We start from the raw sequence: 21,752 nt of genomic DNA, 5'->3' as shown, positions 1-21,752 counted from the left end.
GATACGTAGATGTATGTCTGGGTTTCCTCTGCTACAAGTGTGTGTGTCAGTCGCTCAGTTGTGTCCGAATCTTTGCAACCTCATGGTCTGTAGCCCACCAGGCTCCTCTGTCCATGGAATTCTCCAGGCAAGAACACTGGAGTGGGTTGCCATGCCCTTCTCCAGAGGATCTTCCCGACCCAGGGATCAAACTCAGGTCTCCCGCGTTGCAGACAGATTTGTTACTGTCTCTAGTTAATAAGGGAGCTTTTGCCTTTTAAAACTCTTCTCTTGCTACCCTAACAGTTTATCACACGGACAACTAGGATGTCCATTAAAGACGGGGATTCCTGGGTTCTGTCCAAGAACTACAGAATCAAACTCTCAGAGAGTGAGCCCAGGAATCTGCATTGCTAGCAAATGTTACAGTGAGTCTCATGCACACTGAAGTCTGAGAGCCACACAGATTTAAAATACAGCTTCTTTAGAGTTGGGAATAGGGATAGGGACAAGATGAGGAAGGCTCTTCCCTCTATATTTTGGGTCAATTTATTGCTAGGAATATCCCTAGCCACTTGCTGAATGTATCTGCCAACCAAATACAGCTGACCCTTGAACAACACAGAGGTTAGGGGCACCATAAAGTTGAAATTCTCTGTATAACTTATAGCAGATCCCTGTATCCATGGCTCCTCCATATACGCAGTTCTGCATCTGTGGATTCAACCAGCCACAGATCCAGGAGTACTGTAACGTTTACTATTGAAAAATATCTGCATATAAGTAGAACTGTATAGTTCAAAATCATGTTGTGCAAGGGTCAACTGTATACTGAATGCTCAAGGAACATTTTTGTTAAAAGACTATTTAAGGAGCAAAACATGGTTTCTTCAGGTCTGTGATAAAATATTTTGATTCTTCCGAGATAGAATTTGTTTTATTCTAAATGAGTTAAAGTTTTTTTTTAATAGTCTTATATGTTAGGTGTTCCCTCCTAGCTCAGTAGGTAAAGAATCTGCCTGCAATGCAGGAGACCTGGGTTCGATTCCTGGGTCGGGAAGATCCCCTGGAGAAGGAAATGGCAACCCACTCCAGTATTCTTGCCTAGAAAATCCCATGGACAAAGGAGCCTGGCGGGCTACAGTCCATGGGGTCGCAAGTGTCGGACACGACTTAGCGACTAAACCACCACCACCACGTTATGTGTACAGAAGAGCTGTAATTTTTAAACTATGGAAGTAAAGCCAAACTTTATTTAGATGACAGGCTTGCTCTAAAGCAGACCATCAAAAAACCACTTGTGCTTCCATGTTAGTTAAAACTTGGTTTAAAGAATTCCTGCAAAGAAAAAAGAAAAAATGACTGAAACATAATCAATGAGAGAAAATTTAAATCCAAAATAACAACAAAAACTTAGAGTTGTAAGAAGGATCAAACAGTTAACAAATAAGTCAGCACACCCTAATGTTGGAGGCACTGTGATGTTGATCTAAGGGGTAAGGGAACTGACAGGAGCACAGTGGTTAAGGATAAATCTGAAAAGAAGAGAGATGAGCAGGCTAAGAGCATAAAGGCCTGATCATCATATCCTCCCAAGAACCAGAAAACTAAGGATTTTGAGAAACAAAAATCTAAGCTACAAAATAGAAGAGAAATGGGACTTTTACTGGGTCCTTTGAGTTTTAGTTCAATGGGATGCACATATATTACATTACACTAGTAATACTACTTTCTTAGGGCATTGTTAAAAAGTCTAACATTAGTATCTGATCAAAACTGTATAATCACATCAGTATCTGTATGAGAAAAGGACCCCAGCTTGATTTTCAGTTATTAATTATCAGTTCCTTCTTGTATTCCCATCTTGGGAAAATGGAACTTAGAAAAACTCAGCTTGCAAAACCTTAGAAAACTGAGCCCATTCTTCTATAAATGTTCTTTGTGGAAGAGAAAACTAGATAAGAGAAAACTAGATAAGGAGTAGATAGGAGCAATAAATGATCATTCCCCAGGGGCCTTCCTGTGCAGGAGACTGTGCCGTTCAAAAGGGAGGCAAGTCACTCCTGCCTATTAATTTGTTAGTGGAGAGTGTAAGTAGGGGTGTGTGTGTGTGTGTGCGCGTGCATGCGCATTGTGCAGATGTCCATGGGCATTAGTGTGTGACTCAGAGGGACATGGATGGGACTGATCAATTCAGTCTATGAACTTCCGTTGTACCTAGCAGCAGGATATACGCTCCCGTGAGTGCTGTCTGGAAATGGTATGCAGTGTTGGGTATATGTCATAGTCTATCCTCCTCAGCACAAGAGAAGAAAACAGAGACAAAGAGATGGAACACCTACACTCTGAAATTCTCCTAACCTGGGGCTCAGAGCAGTTGGGAGGGAGTCAGTCCTCATCCCTTTCTGCCCTCTCCAGATGGCCAGGTGAGAGGTAGAGTTCTAACAATAAGGAAGAAAGAACTGAAATCAGACTGTCACTTGACACTCACTCTGGATGTTGTGGGAGGACACAGTCTTTTTCAAAGACAGAGTGGAAGCAGTAGACTTGAAATTTGTAAAAGATGGTGTGGCTGCACGGAAACAAGAGAAGCAGTGAAGGAATCATTAGCAAAACCCTCTAGAATTAACCTGTGATTCAAGACAACAAAGCAGCCCTGAAAACAAAGAGCAAAACTTACCTGCAAACAACTTTCTTTCTAGTTCCTCTTGAATTTTAAGAAGAATCCTTTCCTGTTCTAAGGCTTCTATGTACTTTGAGTAGCACCAGGTTGGCTGCAAAAACAATTTTGCAAAATTAATTTTAGAGATATTTGCCCCAGGAAATAAACTGAAGGTAAGACAGCTTATATCAACCCCTTCATTTAAAGGCCTTTTAATGTCAAAAAACAGAATATAGAAAACATGCACATTTCATAAATTTATAATTATAGGAATTGATCTACATTTATATAGATATATTTATGATGAAGTAAAGGTATTTCTCTTTAGCCTTGATCTAAATTTTAATAATTTGATTTTTCTTCTAGTTTTATTCAGATATAATCAACATATAGCACTGTTTAAGCTAAAGGTGTATAATAATAATGATTTGACTTATACACATCATGAAAGGATCACAAGAGGTTTAAAAAACACCTTTCATCACATATAGATGGAACATTAAAGAAATAGAAAAAATTATTCCTTATGATGAGAAGTCTCAGATTTACTCTCTTAACAGTTTTCAGTTGTAACATATTACTTATATTTATATATAATATATATTAAAAATTAACAAAATGAAATATAAAGATATTTAAATATATATTAAAATGTTTATATTTTAATATATATTTAAAATATACATTTATCTGTCCCTTCTCCCCAGCCTTCCCCCCAGCCACCATAAGCTCATTCTTGGAGTCTATAAGTCTGCTTCTGTTTTGCAGATAAGTTCATTCGTATCATATCCTTTTAGATCCCACATGTAAGGGGTGTCATATGGTATTTCCACTCATACTGAGTGAAGTCAGACAGAGGCTCTCCAGTCCATCCATGTTGCTTCAAATGGCATTATTTCAATCTTTTTAATGGTTGAGTGATGCTCCATTGTAAATATATACCACGTCTTCTTTATCCATTCCTCTGCTGGTGGACATTTAGATTGCTTCCATGTCTTACTTATTGTAAACAGGGCTGCAATGCACATTCGGATGCATGAATTATTTCAGACCATGTTTTTCTCCAGATATATGTCCGGCAGTGGGACTGTAGGACCATATGGTAGCTCTATTTTCAGTTTTTTAAGGAACCTTCATACTTTTCTCCACAGTGGCTGTATCAATTTACATTCCCACAAACAGCGCAGGAAGGTTCGCTTCTCTCCACACCCTCTCCAGCATTTATTGTTTGTGGACTTTTTGGTAATAGCTACTCTCGCAGGTATGAGGTGATATCTTATTGTACTTTTGATTTGCATTTCATTATAATTAGCAAAGTTGAACGTCTTTTCATGTGCCTAATGGCCATCTGTATATCTTCTTTGGAGAAATGTCTACTTAGTTCTCCTGCCCATTTTTTTGAGTGGGCTGTTTGTTTTGATGCTGTTAAGCATCACGTGTTGTTGTTCAGTCACTAAGTCATGTCTGACTCCTTCAACTCCATGAACTGCAGCATGCCAGGCTTCCCTGTTCTTTACTATCTCCTGGAGTTTGCTCAAACTTATGTCCATTGAGCCGGTGATGCCATCCAACCATCTCATCCTCCATTGCCCCCTTCTCCTCCCGCCCTCAATCTTGCCCGGCATCAGGGTCTTTTCCATGAATCAGCTCTTCACATCAGGAAGCCAGAATACTGGAGCTTCAGCTTCAGCATCAGTCCTTCCAATGAACATTCAGAGTTGATTTCCTTTAGGATTGACTGGTTTGATCTCCTTGCAGTCCAAAGGACTCTCAAGAGTCTTCTCCAGCATCACAATTCAAAAGCGTCAGTTCTTCATCACTCAGGCTTTTTTGTATAGTTCTGTGTATTCTTGCCACCTCTTCTTAATCGCTTGTGCTTCTGTTTGGTTCTTGCCATTGCTGTCCTTTATCATGCCCATCCTCACATGAAATGTCCCCTTGATATCTCCAATTTTCTTGAAGAGATATCTAGTCTTTCCCATTCTATTATTTTTCCTCTATTTCTTTGCATTGTTCACTTAAGAAGGCTTTCTTATCTCTCCTTGCTATTCTTTTCTGCATTCAGCTGGGTATATCTGTCCCTTTCTCCTTTGCCTTTTGCTTCTCTTCTTTTCTCAGTTATTTGTAAGGCCTCCTCAGACAACCCTTTGTCTTCCTGCATTTCTTTTCTTGGGGATGGTTTTGGTCACCACCTCCTGTACAAGATTACAAACTTCTGCCCATAATTCTTCAGGCGTTCAGTCTACCAGATCTAATCTCCTGAATCTATTTGTCACCTCCACTGTATAATCATAAGGGATTTGATATAGGTCACACCTGAATGATCTAGTGGTTTTCCTACTTTCTTCAACTTAAACTGGAATTTTGCAATAAGAAGCTCATGATCTAAGCCACACTCAGCTCCAGATCTTGTTTTTCCTGACTGTATAGAGCTTCTCCATTTTCATCTGCAAAGAAAATAATTAATCTGATTTCTGTGTTGACCATCTGGTGATGTCCATGTGTAGAGTCTTATCTTATGTTCTTGAAAAAGGGTGTTTACTATGACCAAGGCGTTCTCTTGGCAAAACTCTGTTAGCCTTTCCCCTGCTTCATCTTGTACTCCAAGGCCAAACTTACCTGTTATTCAGGTACCTCTTGACTTCCTATTTTGCATTCCAATTACCTATGATGAAAAGGACATCTTTGGTGTGAGTTCTAGAAGGTCTTGTAGGTCTTCCTAGAACCGTTCAGCTTCTTTGGCATTTAGTGGTTGGGACATAGACTTGGATTACTGTGATACTGAGCGGTTCACAAGCTGTTTGTAAAATTTGGAGACTAATCCCTTATTGGGAGAAGGCGATGGCACCCCACTCCAGTACTCTTGCCTGGAGAATCCCAGGGACGGGGGAGCCTGGTGGGCTGCCGTCTATGGGGTCACACAGAGTCAGACACGACTGAAGCGACTTAGCAGCAGCAGCAGCAATCCCTTATCAGTCACATCATTTGCGCATATTTTCTCCCAATCTGTGGGTTGTCTTTTCATTTTGTTTACTGTTCCCTTTACTCTGCAAAAGCTTTGGAGTTTAAGTAGGTCCCATTTGTTTATTTTTGTTTTTATTTCCCTTATTCTGGGAGATAGACCAAAAAAGATATTGCTATGATATACGCCAAGAGTTTTCTGCTTATGTTTTCCTCTAGGAATCCTATAGTATCTGGTCTCACATTTAGGTCTTTAATCCATTTTGAGCTTATTTTTGTGTGTGGAGTTAAAGAATGATCTAATTTCTTTTTTTTTTTTTTCACATGTAGCTATCCAGTTTGCCCAGCAACATTTGTGGAAGAGACTTCCTCTCCCCTTATTTTTATACTGTGTTTCTGAAACTTAATGCTAGTCATTTCCTAATAAATGTTCTTCTAAATGGCATTAGGTATCACACACTTTTAAATATATATTTTTCAATATATGGCTTTACAAAATTGGACATTTATCTCAATAATAGCTTTATAATCTATCAGTTATCTTAGCTGGGAGGCTGAACACATTTGACATTTCGAGTACCAGAAACATTGTTTCTTAAGCTAGTATTAGCCTATGATATAAACACTTTTAATATCAGTCTTTAAAAATGTACATAAGTTAAACTTATAAAATTTCTGGGACACTAATGTATGTTATAAATATAAACATAAAAATTGTACATATATTAGTTGCTGATCATGTATTATCAAAAAGATATATTAGCTATTGTTCATATATGTACATATATTAGTTTTTGATCAATTTTATGACCACTTCAAATAATTTTAAAAATTGATACTAGCATTTGACATTCTTCTTTCTTCTCTTGACCTAAGAATATATCAACCTACATATATTCTTATATATATGATTATCTCTTTTCCAATAAGATAGTTATCTCAACTTCTGCCACTAAAATCTTCTTCATATGTATCCAGAAATTATTTTCTCTGATTATGTTGTTCAGGATCAGCCGAAATTGTAATGTTCTCTGAAGACTCAAGGAAACTCTATTCCAGTCTCTCCTCAAGGAATTTTAGCCTTATTTTCAAAGAAACATATATCTATTACTTTAAAAATAACTCAGCTACTGCATGACACCATCCAATGCTCTAGAGAAGAAGTGATATCTCTGATATCTTTCCTGCTTACCTGTCGGCCGTACGCTTGCATGCCTAAACCTGGGTCACTAGTTAAAGCAGCTGCTTTGATAACAGATCCTGAAGTACTCGAATATTGTTTGATTCCATCCTGTAATTATATTAAATTAAATTATTCTAAAAAGGGGGTTATTAAGGACACTTACTACTACAATAAGATAATGATATCTTTATGACATGTAGTATGCTTCACATACTATATTTAATTCTACTCTGTTATATAAGTTCTCTTACTATTTCCATCTCATAGGAAAAAAATGAGGTTTTGGGAAGTGAAGTGGTTTCCCTGAGGTATTAGAACTGATCAATGGTAAGGCCAGGATTCAAAACTAGGTAGGCTCACTCTAAAAACTGCACTCCTATCTACTATACTATACTGTCTTGGATCAATAATACCTTACAATTGTATAGTTGAGTACCCTACAAGTTCTTTTATTCATATCATTTCAATTAATCCATCTCACATCATATGAGGTTAATATTATCACTATCAGTTGATAAAATTGAGGTTAAGAGGGTTAAGAGTCATGCCTATGGTTACCTAGATAAACCCAATGCTTTTCATAGTAAGTGATTTTTTTCAGAAGATATATTTTCATGTTACAAAAAAGTCATGAGTTTCCCATATTCACTTTTTCCAACATTTTCTCATATGTATTCATTGACAATAGCATCTTGGAACAAACTTATACTCTATTGGTCTTCTTTACCTTATACTTTCTGTGTTAAAATAAATGCATGTGAGAAATCTGTTGTTACTAGTTCAGTTCAGTCACTGAGTCGTGTCCAACTCTTTGTGACCCCATGAACCACAGCACACAAGGCCTCCCTTTCCATCACCAACTCCCGGAGTCCACCCAAACCCATGTCTATTGTGTCGGTGATGCCATCCAACCATCTCATCCTCTGTCGTCCCTTTCTCCTCCTGCCCTTAATCTTTCCCAACGTCAGGGCCTTTTCAAATGAGTCAGCTCTTCACATCAGGTGGCCAAAGTACTGGAGTTTCAGCTTCAGCATCAGTCCTTCCAATGAACACCCAGGACTGATCTCCTTTAGGATGGACTGGTTGGATCTCCTTGCAGTCCACGGGACTCTCAAGAGTCTTCTCCAGCACCACAGTTCAAAAGCATCAATTCTTCGGCACTCAGCTTTCTTTATAGTCCAACTCTCACATCCATACATGACTACTGGAAAAACTATAGCCTTGACTAGATGGACCTTTGCTGACAAAGTAATGTCTCTGCTTTTTAATATGCTGTCTAGGTTGGTCATAACTTTCCTTCCAAGGAGTCTTCTAATTTCATGGCTGCAATCACTAGTAAGTGATGGCAATACATTTACTGTATATAGTACAAATATTTAAATTAAAATTCCTGTGTTTTCTTTAGGATTATTTACCCTACAAAATGATTGTCAATATTTATACCTAACCATGTTAGCATTTACTAGTTGACAGATATAGACAGATCAGAATATCACTTAGGGACACTTGCATTTCCATAAATGAAATGTAATATGGATGATATAAACACATCCTGGATTTTCTGGAGAGATAGTAATTTAAGATTTTCTCTACTCTCATTCACACTATATGTTCCAACTTTTGTTTCAGACAACATATTTACCAAAGCAAACTTTGGTAAAGAAAATACTTGGGATGACAGAGAGCTGTGACGTTCTTCCTAAGAATGTGAGATACTGTAAGAGATCTTCTTTATATCCTCCTTACTTCTATAACCTTTATTCAATAAGTATACATTGAGATAACTTCCCAAGTGGTACGGTGGTAAAGAGTCTCCCTGCCAGCCAATGTAGCAGACACAGGAGATGTGGGTTCAATCCCTGGGTGGGGACGATTCCCTGGAAGAGGAAATGGCAACCCACTCCAGAATTCTTGCCTGGGAAATTCCATGGACAGAGGAGCCTGGTGGGCTACAGTCCTTAGGGTCGCAACAAGTCAGACACGACTGAGTGGGCATACATGCATACATTTAGAACTATTTGTTGAATAGTTGGTAAAGAATCTGCCTGTAATGCAGGAGACCCTGGTTTGATTCCTGGGTTGGGAAGATCTGCTGGAGAAGGGATAGGCTACCCACTCCAGTATTATTGGCCTTCCCTTGTGGCTCAGCTGGTAAAGAATCTACCTGCAATGCGGGAGACCTGAATAGAGCTTACTATTTAAAACCAACTCAAATTAACCTTTTCTTTGAGATCCTTTACTTTCCCCCCACAAATAATTAATTACTAAATTTCTGGGATTTCAGTTTTTTGTTTATATTCTTTTCAGTTAAGTATATGTGTGTGTCTTTCTATCCTTACACTATATGTAAATTTTATATTTATGTTCCTAGCATATATAAAAGGGATAAATAGATCATCAATAAAATTCTATGTAGTAGATAATCAATAAAAGTCTGGTGAAAGAAGGAAGAAAGGGATTAGGATAGGGAGCTCTTTTTGAGAGACTATTTAGGCCACATTAGTAAAAAATGCAGCAGGCTCACATAGGACTCATCTGATTGGTGAAGTTATTCACATGCCACAGACGTAATCAGAAAAAAGCTCCAATTGTACTTAAGTTAGACAACATTCTATTTTTTCCTCCCTAAATGAACCCTTCAATATATTTTCTTTCTGAGCCTACCAAATTAGTATCACATTCATGTGGTTCAGTCAGACACGTACTTGCCTCAAGGGTCTGAAGAAGGTAAATATGAGGGTTTTTATTTAGTGAACTCTGTTTCTTGTCAGATTATATAGATTGGGCCAGATGCATAGTTGGTTTGAGGGAGAAATCAGCTTTTGTATTATATGATCTATCACTTATTACCCAAACCACTGGAAGGGAAATAACTGCAGAAATTTTTAAAATAAATAATCCAAAACTAATTATATTTAAGTGTAATAACATTTCATTTCCATACATGAGCTCTGTGCTCAGTCATTCAGTTGTGTCTGACTCTTTGTGACCCCATGGACTGTAGCCCACCAGGCTCCTCTGTCCATGGGATTTTCCAGGCAAGAATCCTCGAGTGGGTTGCCATTTCCTCTTCCAGGAGATCTTCCCAACACAGGGATTGGACCCATGTCTCTTGAGTCCCCTGCATCGGCAGGTGGATTCTTTACCACCAGCGCCACCTGGGAAGAAGATACAAGTCGCTCATAAGCTGTATATGAGTGAATATTTGCCCTATGATTAAAGAACTTTTAATACATCAACAAAAATACGTGAAGTCATATTGTGAAGAACTGATTCAGTGGAAGCAAGATTTTACAGACACCTTTTCCTATTTTCTTGCTCTTAGGCCTTTCCCGATTCCCATTCTATCCTGGAAATACCCTCAACCTCCTGATAGAAAACATCAACCAAAGAGAAGCTTTTGAAAATCTGGTAACTTTTTGCAGTATCATTCATATAAAAATGTTGTTATATATTGAATACTTATTAAAATATTCTAACAATAGGATATGAATAATAACAATACCACCAAAGCTTAAGAGACGCCACGTTACCAGCGCCTCTGCTCCCTTTTGTGTCGCCTGCCCAATCACATCATCTGTCTCCACCCAACCTACAAAGGTAATCACTGTACTGAACTTTGTGTTTATCATTCCTTTTTTTTATATTTTATCGCATTTGTATTGATTCGTTTTATGTGAATTTTAACTTTATATAAGCAGAGTTGACTGGTTATATTTTTGCAACTTTTCCAGTCGGCAGTATATTCCTGATGTATGTCTATGTTTATTATTGTAGTATAGTTTATTTGTTTTCCATCACAGCAGTGTTCTACTACATGAATTTATTTTTAACAATCTCCTGTTGATATTTGGATAGCTTCTGATTTTTTGCTTTTGAAAACATGGGTGCTATAAACCATGTGCATATGACCTGATATCTGTGTCCATAAATTACTCTAGGATATATGTATTTACAAGTAGATTGGATAAATTGAAGGCTAAGTGCATCTTTTAATTTACCAGATAAAGTAAAATTGTTTTCTAAAGTTCAATCTATACTCTCATCCATAGTGTATTAGAATTCTAACTACTCCCTATTATTGGTGGTTGAGAAAAATATAAGACATTTCAAAATGAGCAGAAAATAACAGGTGATATCCCATAAAACCACTGCAAGAATAAAACAAAGTGAGAAGTCCAATATTTTAGTTGATAACAGTACTCTCCAAGAAATCCAATCATGAATCATAAAACTCTAACATAGGAGCCCAAAATAGATAAAATATTCCTATACAAACATTTGCATATATGACATAAAACTCCAAATCCTAAATGCAGAAACTCAGAACAGAAACAGATCAAAACATTTTAAAAGGAAAATGTAAAATGACTGTTTACTGAACTTAAAAAAGATTGAAAAAACCAAAAATCTCTCAGAAATGAAGTACCCAAGGTATCATGAATATGGATCATAAAGAAAGTGTATCAGTTCAGTTCAGTTCAGTCGCTGAACTGAGTGTCCGACTCTTTGTGACCCATATACACAAATATATGTAGCATTAATATAAATCCCCCTCTTCCAAACTTGGCAAAAGATATAAATATACAGAATCAAGAACTTGAGCAATCCTCAAACAGAAACAACCCAAAGAAATCTGCATAAGACATATCATATTCAAAATTCTGAAAACTAAACACAAAGAAAAGAATCTTGAAAGCAGTGAGAAATAACAGCTTACATAAAGGAAAAAGAAAGAACAAAACAAATCTTGGAACATCAAAAAAGAGTAAAAATAGAGCAAAAGTAAGGGTTAATACAATAGACTTTTCACTTTGAGTTTCCTGATTTATGTTTAACAGTTGAAGCAAAAATTATAAAACTACCTGATGGGATTCTCAATATATGTTGAGAAGTATTTAAGATAATTGTAAACAGGTGAGGGGAAAGAGACTTAAAGGGAGGTAGTTTTGAGACCCAAACTGGTAAAATGTCAACACCAATAAATTGAGAAGTTATGCTTGTATAAGGTGATATCTAAGTAACTGCTGAAACATCTAAACAGAGAGACACCAAAATGAAATTCTAAGAGATGTTCAAGTCATACACAGGAGTGTAAGACAAGGAAATAGAAAAAAGAAGAGAGGGAATAAGCAAAACAGAAAGTACAATGACATTTAAAAACTAACATATCAATAATTATATTAAAGATGCATAGACTAAATACACCAATTAAAAGAAAGAGATTGGTAGAGTAGATTAAAAACCAAACACTACCATGACCCAACTATATGCTGTCTATAGGAAACTTAATTCAAATATAATGATATAGGTAGTAATGTAAGCAGATGGAAAAAGATACCACGTGAAAATCAAAATACCAAGATGATATTATAGCTTTAGAGAAGTTTGGCAATTCCTCAAAAGGAGCCAATAATTCAACTTCTAGGTCCCAAGAAAAATTAAACCATGTCTATATATATAAGGTTGCATAAGAATGTTCACAGCAGCATTATTAATAAAGCCAAAAAGTGGAAACAACCCAATACATCAGCTGATGAACGGATAAGCAAAATGCATTTCAACCATACAGTGTAATACCAGTTAGTCATGAGAAGAATAAAGTACTGACACGTGCTACAAATAGATGAACCTTGAGAATACCATGTTAAGTGAAAGGAGCCAGGCGTAAGAACCACATACAGTATTATTTCTTTTATATGAAATGTCCAGATACAGAAAATAGATTAGTGGTTTCCGGAGGCTAGGAAGGAAGAAGGAAAGGGGAGTGATTGCTAATGGGTATACAGTTTCTTTTTGGGATGATGAAAATGTTCTACAGTTAGGTAGTGGTGATAGTCACACAGCTCTGCAAATATACTAAAACCATAAAATTGTGCACTTTAACAGTGTAAATTTTATGGTATGAGAATTAAATTTCAATAAAGCTGTTATAAAATAAAAGCATTCAAATAAGAAGGAGGAGGAGGAGGAGACAGCGGTGGGAGTGACTACATAACATTTTATTCTAACAGCCCCAAACAGGAACTAACCAAATGTCCTTTAATGAGTGAATGGCTGCACTGTGGTACAATGTACTTCAGAACACTGCTGCTGCTGAGTCGCTCAGTCGTGTCCGACTCTGTGCGACCCCACAGACGGCAGCCCCTCAGGCTCCCTCGTCCCTGGGATTCTCCAGGCAAGAGGCTAGAGTGGTGTGCCACTGCCTTCTCCCAACAGAACACTGCTAAACAACAGAGAGGATGAACTGCAGATACACATGACAGTGTGGACTCATCTCCAGGGTATTTATGTTGGGTGAGAAATGCCAGTCTCAGGAAGTCACATATTGTATGATTCCATTTATAAAACATTCTCAAAAATGACAAAATTATATAAATGGGGTAAAGATTCATGGCTAAAATATTAGGATAATTGGTTGGAGATGACTTACAGTCACAAGGAACATCTTTGTGGTGCATCTTGGATAGAGTGTTGGTTACTCGAATATACACATGTGACAAAATGGCATGAACTATACACACACCTTGTATCAATATTAGTTTCCTGATTTTACTATTGTAATAGCAAGGTGTAGCCACTGGGGGAAACTGGGGGAAAGGTACATGAGACCTCTCTACTATTTTTGCTATTTCCTAATTGGAGAAGGCAATGGCACCCCACTCCAGTACTATTGCCTGGAGAATCCCATAGATGGAGGAGCCTGGTGGGCTGCAGTCCATGGGGTCGCAAGAGTCACACACGACTGAGAGACTTCACTTTTCACTTTCATGCATTGGAGAAGGAAATGGCAACCCACTCCAGTACTCTTGCCTGGAAAATCCCACGGACGGAGGAGCCTGGTAGGCTTCAGTCCATGGGGTCGCTAAGAGTCGGACACGACTGAGTGACTTCACTTTCACTTTTCACTTTCATGCATTAGAGAAGGAAATGGCAACCCGCTCCAGTGTTCTTGGCTGGAGAATCCCAGGGACAGTGGAGCCTGATGTGCTGCCATCTATGGGGTCGTACAGAGTCGGACATGACTGAAGCGACTTAGCAGCAGTAGCATGAATGTTAATTATCTCAAGATAAAAATTTTTTCTAAAAAAATTAGAATTTGAAATTTAAAAAAATACCAATAACATTATCTTGAATATGAAATACTTTGGAATAAATTTCACAAAATATATTCAAGATGTCACAAAAAATGCAAAATCATTGATGAAAGAAATTAAAGAAGAACTAAACAGAAATAAACTGTGTTCATGGATTAGAAAACAAAATGTTTTCTAATTTATGACATAAATTCTCAAATTGAGTTATAGGCTTACTACAATCCTGATACAATATCTCAATAGTTAACATGTGAAAAATTGTTCCATCTTATTAATAATTACATGCATGCTCAGCCGCTCAGTCATGTCCAACTCTTTATGACCCCATGGACTGTAGCCCACCAGGTTCCTCTATCCATGGGATTATCCCAGCAAGAATCCTGGAGAGGGTTGCCATTTTTTCCTTCAGGGGATCTTCCTGACCCAGGGATCCAACCCGAGTCTCCAGTGGCTCCGGTATTGGCAGGCCGATTCTTTACCACTGAGCCACCTGGGAAGCCCTTACTAATAATTAGGTGGATAGAAATGAATGCGTTAGTATGATGACATACCATTTGTCATCAACAGATGGACAAAAATTTGAAAGTCTGAACATACCAGATGAGGAGAAATAGGAACATAGACTGACACACACTCATACTCTATTACTTAACCATTCCAAAAACATTTTAATCACGTGAATACGGAGGCATTTACAACAATGTTGTTTGCAGTGCTATTTATAAACGTATAAATTGAAAAAATACAATAAAGAAATAGTTCAATAAAATAGTATATTTATGCATATGATGGGAATGCAGCAATTAAGCTGAATAAATGAGATCTATCTAAGTAGAGCAGTGTGGGTAGAATTAAAAACAACACTAAACTTAAAATGCAAGATGTAGAAAGTACAATATGTGCTATAGAATGAACTATGTCTCTCCCAAATTCGTATGTTGATGTCCTAACTTTCACTGTGACTGTATCATGAGATAGGGTCTTTAAGAGGTGGCTGTTGTTGATTTCCTAAGTCAGGTCTGACTCTTTGTGACCCCATGGACTGCAGCTTGCCAGGCTCCTCTGTCCTCCACTATCTCCTGGAGTTCATTCAAATTCATGTCTGTTAAATCAGTAATCCTATCTAACCATCTTGTCTTCTGCAGCCCCCTTTTCCTTTTGCCTTCAGTCTTTCCTAGCATCATCAGGGTCTTTTCCATTGAATCAGCTCTTTGCATCAGGTGGCCAAAGTACTGGAGCTTCAGCCTCAGCATCAATACTTCCAATAAATATTCAGGGTTGATTTCCTTTAGGATTAACTGATTTGATCTTCTTGCAGCCCAGGGGACTCTCGAGAGTCTTCTCTAGCATCATAATTTGAAAGCATCAATTCTTTGGCACTCAGCCTTCTTTATGGACCAACTCTCACACGTGTACATGACTACTGGAAAAACCATAGTTTTGACTATCTGGACATTTGTTGGCAAGTAATGTCTGCTTTTTAATATGCTGTTTAGGTTTGTTGTAGCTTTTCTTCCAAGGAGCAAGCATCTTTTAATTTCATGACTGCAGTCACTGTCCTTAGTTACTTTGGAACCCAAGAAAATCTGTCACTGCTTCTACTTTTTCCCCTTCTATTTGCCATTAAGTGATGGGACCAGATGCCATGATCTAGTTTTTTGAATGTTGAGTTTCAAGCCAGTTTTTTCACTCTCCTCTTTCACTCTCATCAAGAGGCTCTTTAGTTCCTCTTCACTTTCTGCCATTAAAGTGGTATCATTTGGGTATCTGAGGCTGTTGATATTTTTCCTGGCAATCTTGATTCCAGCTTGTGATCCATTCAGCCTGGCATTTTGCAGGATGTATTCTGCATATTTGGAGAAGGAAATGGCAACCCACTCCAGTATTCTTGCCTGGAAAATCCTGTGATGAAGGAGCATGGCAGGCAATATAGTCCATAGGGTAGTAGAGTCAGACACAACTGAGCAACTAGACTTTTCATTCTGCATATAAATTAAATAAACAGGGTGACACTATACAGTGTTGTCATACTCCTTTCCCAATCTGGAACCAGTCTGTTGTTCCATGTCTGGTTCTAACTGTTGCTGAATACAGGTTTCTCAGGAGACAGGTAAGGTAGTCTGGTATTCCCATCTCTTTAAGAATTTTCCAGTTTGTTGTGGTCCACATAGGCTTCCTCATAGTCAGTGACACAAAGTAGATATTTTTCTGGAATTCCCTTGCTTCTCTATGATCCACTGGATGTTGGCAATTTGATTTCTGGTACCCCTGCCTTTCTAAACCCAGCTTATACCTCTGGAAGTTCTAGGTTCAAATACTGTTGAAGCCTAGTTTGAAGGATTTGAAAATAAGTGCAAATGTATGGTAGTTTGAACATTCTTTGGCATTGCCTTTCTTTGGGATTGGAATGAAAATTGACCTTTCCAGTCCTGTGGCCACTGCTGAGGTTTCCAAATTTGCTGACATATTGAGTGCAGCACTTTAACAGCATAACCTTTTAGGATTTTAAATAGCTCAGCTAGAATCCCATCACTTCCACTAGCTTTGTTCGTAGTAATGCTTCCTAAGGTCCACTTGCCTTCACACTCTAGGACGTCTGGCTCTGGGTGAGTGATCACACCATCGTGGTTATCTGGGTCATTAAGACCTTTTTTACATAGTTCTTCTGTGTATTCTTGCCACCTCTTCTTAATCTCTTCTGCTCCTCTTAGGTCCTCACCATTGCTATCCTTTATTGTGCCCATATTTGCATGAAATACTCCTTTGATATCTCTAATTTTCTTGAAGAGATCTCTAGTCTTTCCCATTCTATTGTTTTCTCTTTCTTTGCATTGGTCCTTTAAGAAGGCTTTCTTGTCTCTCCTTGCTCTTTATTCTCTAAAACTCTGCATTCATTTGGATCTATTTTTCCCTTTCTCCCTTGCTTTTCGCTTCTCTTCTTTCCTCAGCTATTTGTAAAGCCTCCTGAGATAACCACTTTGTCTTCCTGCATTTCGCTTTCTTTGGGATGGTTTTGGTCACTGCCTCCTGTACAGTGTTACCAACTCTGTCCATAGTTCTTCAGGCACTCTGTCTACCAGATCTAATCTCTTGAATCTATTTGTCACCTCCACTGTATAATCATAAGGGATTTGATTCAGGTCATACCTGAATGGCCTACTGGGGCTTCCCTGGTGGCTCAGATAAGGGAGATCTGGTTTCAATCCCTGTGTTGGTAAGAACCCCAGGTTTAATCCCTAGGTTGGGAAGATCACCTGGAGAAGAGAATGGTTACCCACTCCAGTATTCTGCCTTAGAGAATTCTATGGACAGAGGAGCCTAGCAGGCCTCAGTCCATGGGGTCACAAAGAGTCAGACACGACTGAGCAACTTTCACTTTCACTTTGAATGGCCTATTGGTTTTTCCGTACTTTCTTCAATTTAAGTCTGAAATTTGCAATAAATAAGGAGCTGATGATCTGAGTCACATCAGCACCAGGTCTTGTTTTTTTCTGGCTGTATAGAGCTTCTCTGTCTTTGGCTCCTCTCTTCCCCCTTCATAGATCATAGTCTTGTTGTGATGAAGGGGCTTGCATAACTCAGTGAAGCTATCAGTGAGGCCATGCAGGGTCACCCAAGACAGACCAGTCATAATGAAGAGTTCTGACAAAACGTGGCCCACTGGAGGAGGAAACAGCAATACACTCCAGTATTCTTGCTGTAAGAACTTCATAAACAGTTTGAAAAGGCAAAAAGATATGACACCAGAAGATGAGCATCCTCAAGGGCAGAAGGTGTCCAATATGCTACTTGGGAAGAGCAGAGGGCAATTACTAATAGCTCCAGAAAGAATGAAGAGGTTGGGCCAAAGTGGAAAAGATGCTGAGTTGTGGATGTGTTTGGTGGTGAAAGTAAAGTCCAATGCTATAAAGAACGATATTGCATAGGAACCTGGAATGTTAGGTCCATGAATCAAGGCAAATTGGATGTGATCAAGCAGGAGATGCAAGACTGAACATCGATATTTTGGGAATCAGTGAACTAAAATGGATGAGAATGGGAGACTTTAATTCAGATGACCATTATACCTACTACTGTGGGCAAGAATCCCTTAGAAGAAATGGAGTAGCCCTCATAGTCAACAAAAGAGTCCGAAATACAGTACTTGGGTGCAACCTCAAAAATGACAAAATGATCTTGGTTCATTTCCAAGGCAAACCATTCAACATCACAGTAATCCAAGTCTGTGCCCCAACCACTGATGCCGAAGAAGCTGACATTGACCGATTCTGTGAAGATCTACAAGATCTTCTAGAGCTAACACCAAATAAAGGTGTCCTTTAAGAGGTATTTAGGGTTAAATGGGAGAAGGAAATGGCAACCCACTCTAGTGTTCTTGCCTGGAGAATCCCAGGGACGGGGGAGCCTAGTGGGCTGCCGTCTATGGGGTCACACAGAGTCAGACACAACTCAAGCAACTTAGCAGCAGCAGCAGTAGGGTTAAATGAGGTCATAAGGGTAGGGTCATAATCCAAAGGAATTGTGGCTTTACGAGAAGAGAAAGTATGAGAGCTTCTTTCTCTCCCCAACTTGTGAGGACACAACAAGAAGGGGGCCTTGTGCATGCAGGAGAGGTCTCACCAAGAGTCTTATTAGCTGGCACCTTGAGCTGGGACTTGTAGTCTCCTGAACTATGAGAAAGTTAATTTCTGTTGTTTAAGCCATCTAGTCTGTAATATTTTGGTATGGTAGCCTAAGCAAACTAATAAATATGGCACTATTTATGTAAGTTAAAGTACATACAAAATAGTCCTCTGTATCATTTATGAATCCATATACCCATATAAAACATTATCTTAAAAAGGAGTTGTTTATCTCAATAGATGCAGAGAAAGCCTTTGACAAAATTCAACACCCATTTATGATAAAAACTCTCCAGAAAGCAGGAATAGAAGGAACATACCTCAACATAATAAAAGCTATATATGACAAACCCACAGCAAACATTATCCTCAATGGTGAAAAATTGAAAGCATTTCCTCTAAAGTGAGGAACACGACAAGGGTGCCCACTTTCACCATTACTATTCAACATAGTTTTGGAAGTTTTGGCCACAGCAATCAGAGCAGAAAAAGAAATAAAAGGAATCCAAATTGGAAAAGAAGAAGTAAAACTCTCACTATTTGCAGATGACATGATCCTCTACATAGAAAACCCTAAAGACTCCACCAGAAAATTACTAGCACTAATCAATGATTATAGTAAAGTTGCAGGATATAAAATCAACACACAGAAATCCCTTGCATTCCTATACACTAATAATGAGAAAACGGAAAGAGAAATTAAGGAAACAATTCCATTCACCATTGCAACGAAAAGAATAAAATACTTAGGAATATATCTACCTAAAGAAACTAAAGACCTATATATAGAAAACTATAAAACACTGGTGAAAGAAATCAAAGAGGACACTAATAGATGGACAAATATACCATGTTCATGGATTGGAAGAATCAATATAGTGAAAATGAGTATACTACCCAAAGCAATTTATAGATTCAATGCAATCCCTATCAAGCTACCAACAGTATTCTTCACAGAGCTAGAACAAATAATTTCACAATTTGTATGGAAATACAAAAAACCTCGAATAGCCAAAGCGATCTTGAGAAAGAAAAATGGAACTGGAGGAATCAACCTACCTGACTTCAGGCTCTACTACAAAGCCACAGTTATCAAGACAGTATGGTACTGGCACAAAGACAGAAATATAGATCAGTGGAACAAAATAGAAAGCCCAGAGGTAAATCCACGCACATATGGACACCTTATCTTTGACAAAGGAGGCAAGAATATACAATGGATTAAAGACAATCTCTTTAACAAGTGGTGCTGGGAAATCTGGTCAACCACTTGTAAAAGAATGAAACTAGAACACTTTCTAACACCATATACAAAAATAAACTCAAAATGGATTAAAGATCTCAACGTAAGACCAGAAACTATAAAACTCCTAGAGGAGAACATAGGCAAAACACTCTCTGACATACATCACAGCAGGATCCTCTATGATCCACCTCCCAGAATATTGGAAATAAAAGTAAAAATAAACAAATGGGACCTAATTAAACTTAAAAGCTTCTGCACATCAAAGGAAACTATTAGCAAGGTGAAAAGACAGCCTTCAGAATGGGAGAAAATAATAGCAAATGAAGCAACTGACAAACAACTAATCTCAATATATACAAGCAACTCCTACAGCTCAACTCCAGAAAAATAAATGACCCAATCAAAAAATGGGCCAAAGATCTAAATAGACATTTCTCCAAAGAAGACATACAGATGGCTAACACATGAAAAGATGCTCAACATCACTCATTATCAGAGAAATGCAAATCAAAACCACTATGAGGTACCATTTCACACCAGTCAGAATGGCTGCGATCCAAAAGTCTACAAATAATAAATGCTGGAGAGGGTGTGGAGAAAAGGGAACCCTCTTACACTGTTGGTGGGAATGCAAACTAGTACAGCCACTATGGAGAACAGTGTGGAGATTCCTTAAAAAACTGGAAATAGAACTGCCTTATGATCCAGCAATCCCACTGCTGGGCATACACACTGAGGAAACCAGAAGGGAAAGAGACACGTGTACCCCAGTGTTCATCGCAGCACTGTTTATAATAGCCAGGACATGGAAGCAACCTAGATGTCCATCAGCAGATGAATGGATAAGAAAGCTGTGGTACATATACACAATGGAATATTACTCAGCCATTAAAAAGAATACATTTGAATCAGTTCTAATGAGGTGGATGAAACTGGAGCCTATTATACAGAGTGAAGTAAGCCAGAAGGACAAACACCAATACAGTATACTAACGCATATATATGGAATTTAGAAAGATGGTAACGATAACCCTGTATACGAGACAGCAAAAGAGACATTGATGTATAGAATAGTCTTATGGACTCTGTGGGAGAGGGAGAGGGTGGGAAGATTTGGGAGAATGGCATTGAAACATGTGAAACGTCACGTATGAAACGAGATGCCAGTCCAGGTTCAATGCACGATGCTGGATGCTTGGGGCTGGTGCACTGGGACGACCCAGAGAGATGGTGTGGGGAGGGAGGAGGGAGGAGGGTTCAGGATGGGGAACACATGTATACTAATTAAATAATTTTCTATTAAAAAAATAAAAAAAAAAAAAGGCAAGGGAATTCCAAATAAAAAATCTACTTCTGATTCACTGAAAAAAAAAAAAAAAAGGAGTTGTTGAGAACATATCCAAAACTTAATGGTTGCTCTTGGAAGTGGGGAGGGTAATAGAACTCAGGGTTGGGGGCTTTCCTGGTGGCTCAGTGGTAAAGAATCCACCTGCCGTGCAGGTGACATGGGTTTGATTCCTGATCCAGGAAGGTCTGACATACTGCGGAGCAAGGGAGCCCGTGCGCCACAACTACTGAGCCTGTGCTCTAGAACCTGGGAGCCACAATGAGAGAGCCACCGCACCATGACTAGAGGGAAGTCCATGTAGCAGCGAAGACCCAGCACGGCCAAATAAGTAAATAAATAAAATCATGCATTAAAAATAAAAAAGAACTCAGGACTGGGGTTAAGAGGTACAGTGTTCTGCACTATTTCACTTACAAAGGAAAAATGAAAAACTAATGTAAAATATGTTAACAGTGTTTATATTGACCTGGGGAAACATGGGGGTTATAATTATATTACTTTTATATCTTTAGATATATTTTAAATTTCTTTTAAAAACGAGAATAGGGGTAAAGCTTATAAATAAGATGAAATATGTTATTTGTTACCCCTTCTCAAGTAAAAGAATAGATAAAGAGAGATAAATTGATAACAGACAGACAAAGAGGCAGCCTG

The 21,752-nt window shown here is 38.3% G+C and overlaps 1 protein-coding gene across 1 annotated transcript in view; it reads right to left on the bottom strand.

Moving 5' to 3' along the window:
- Window positions 1–1,210: 1,210 nt before the first annotated feature.
- Window positions 1,211–21,752, bottom strand: part of LOC113888734 (regulator of G-protein signaling 22-like) — a gene marked incomplete at its 5' end in the record, with an annotated part of 47,848 nt that continues 27,306 nt past the window's right edge. The window contains 4 exon segments of the mRNA XM_027535762.1: window positions 1,211–1,317; window positions 2,471–2,551; window positions 2,660–2,753; window positions 6,795–6,893. Of these exon segments, the coding sequence (XP_027391563.1) occupies window positions 1,307–1,317; window positions 2,471–2,551; window positions 2,660–2,753; window positions 6,795–6,893 (285 nt within the window).

This window comes from Bos indicus x Bos taurus, unplaced genomic scaffold (assembly GCF_003369695.1).
Source record: "Bos indicus x Bos taurus breed Angus x Brahman F1 hybrid unplaced genomic scaffold, Bos_hybrid_MaternalHap_v2.0 tig00001389_arrow_arrow_obj, whole genome shotgun sequence".
Classification (NCBI taxonomy): domain Eukaryota; kingdom Metazoa; phylum Chordata; class Mammalia; order Artiodactyla; family Bovidae; genus Bos; species Bos indicus x Bos taurus.
The sequence above is the reverse complement of the archived record's forward strand: the minus strand, read 5'-3'. Positions and strand labels throughout refer to the sequence as shown.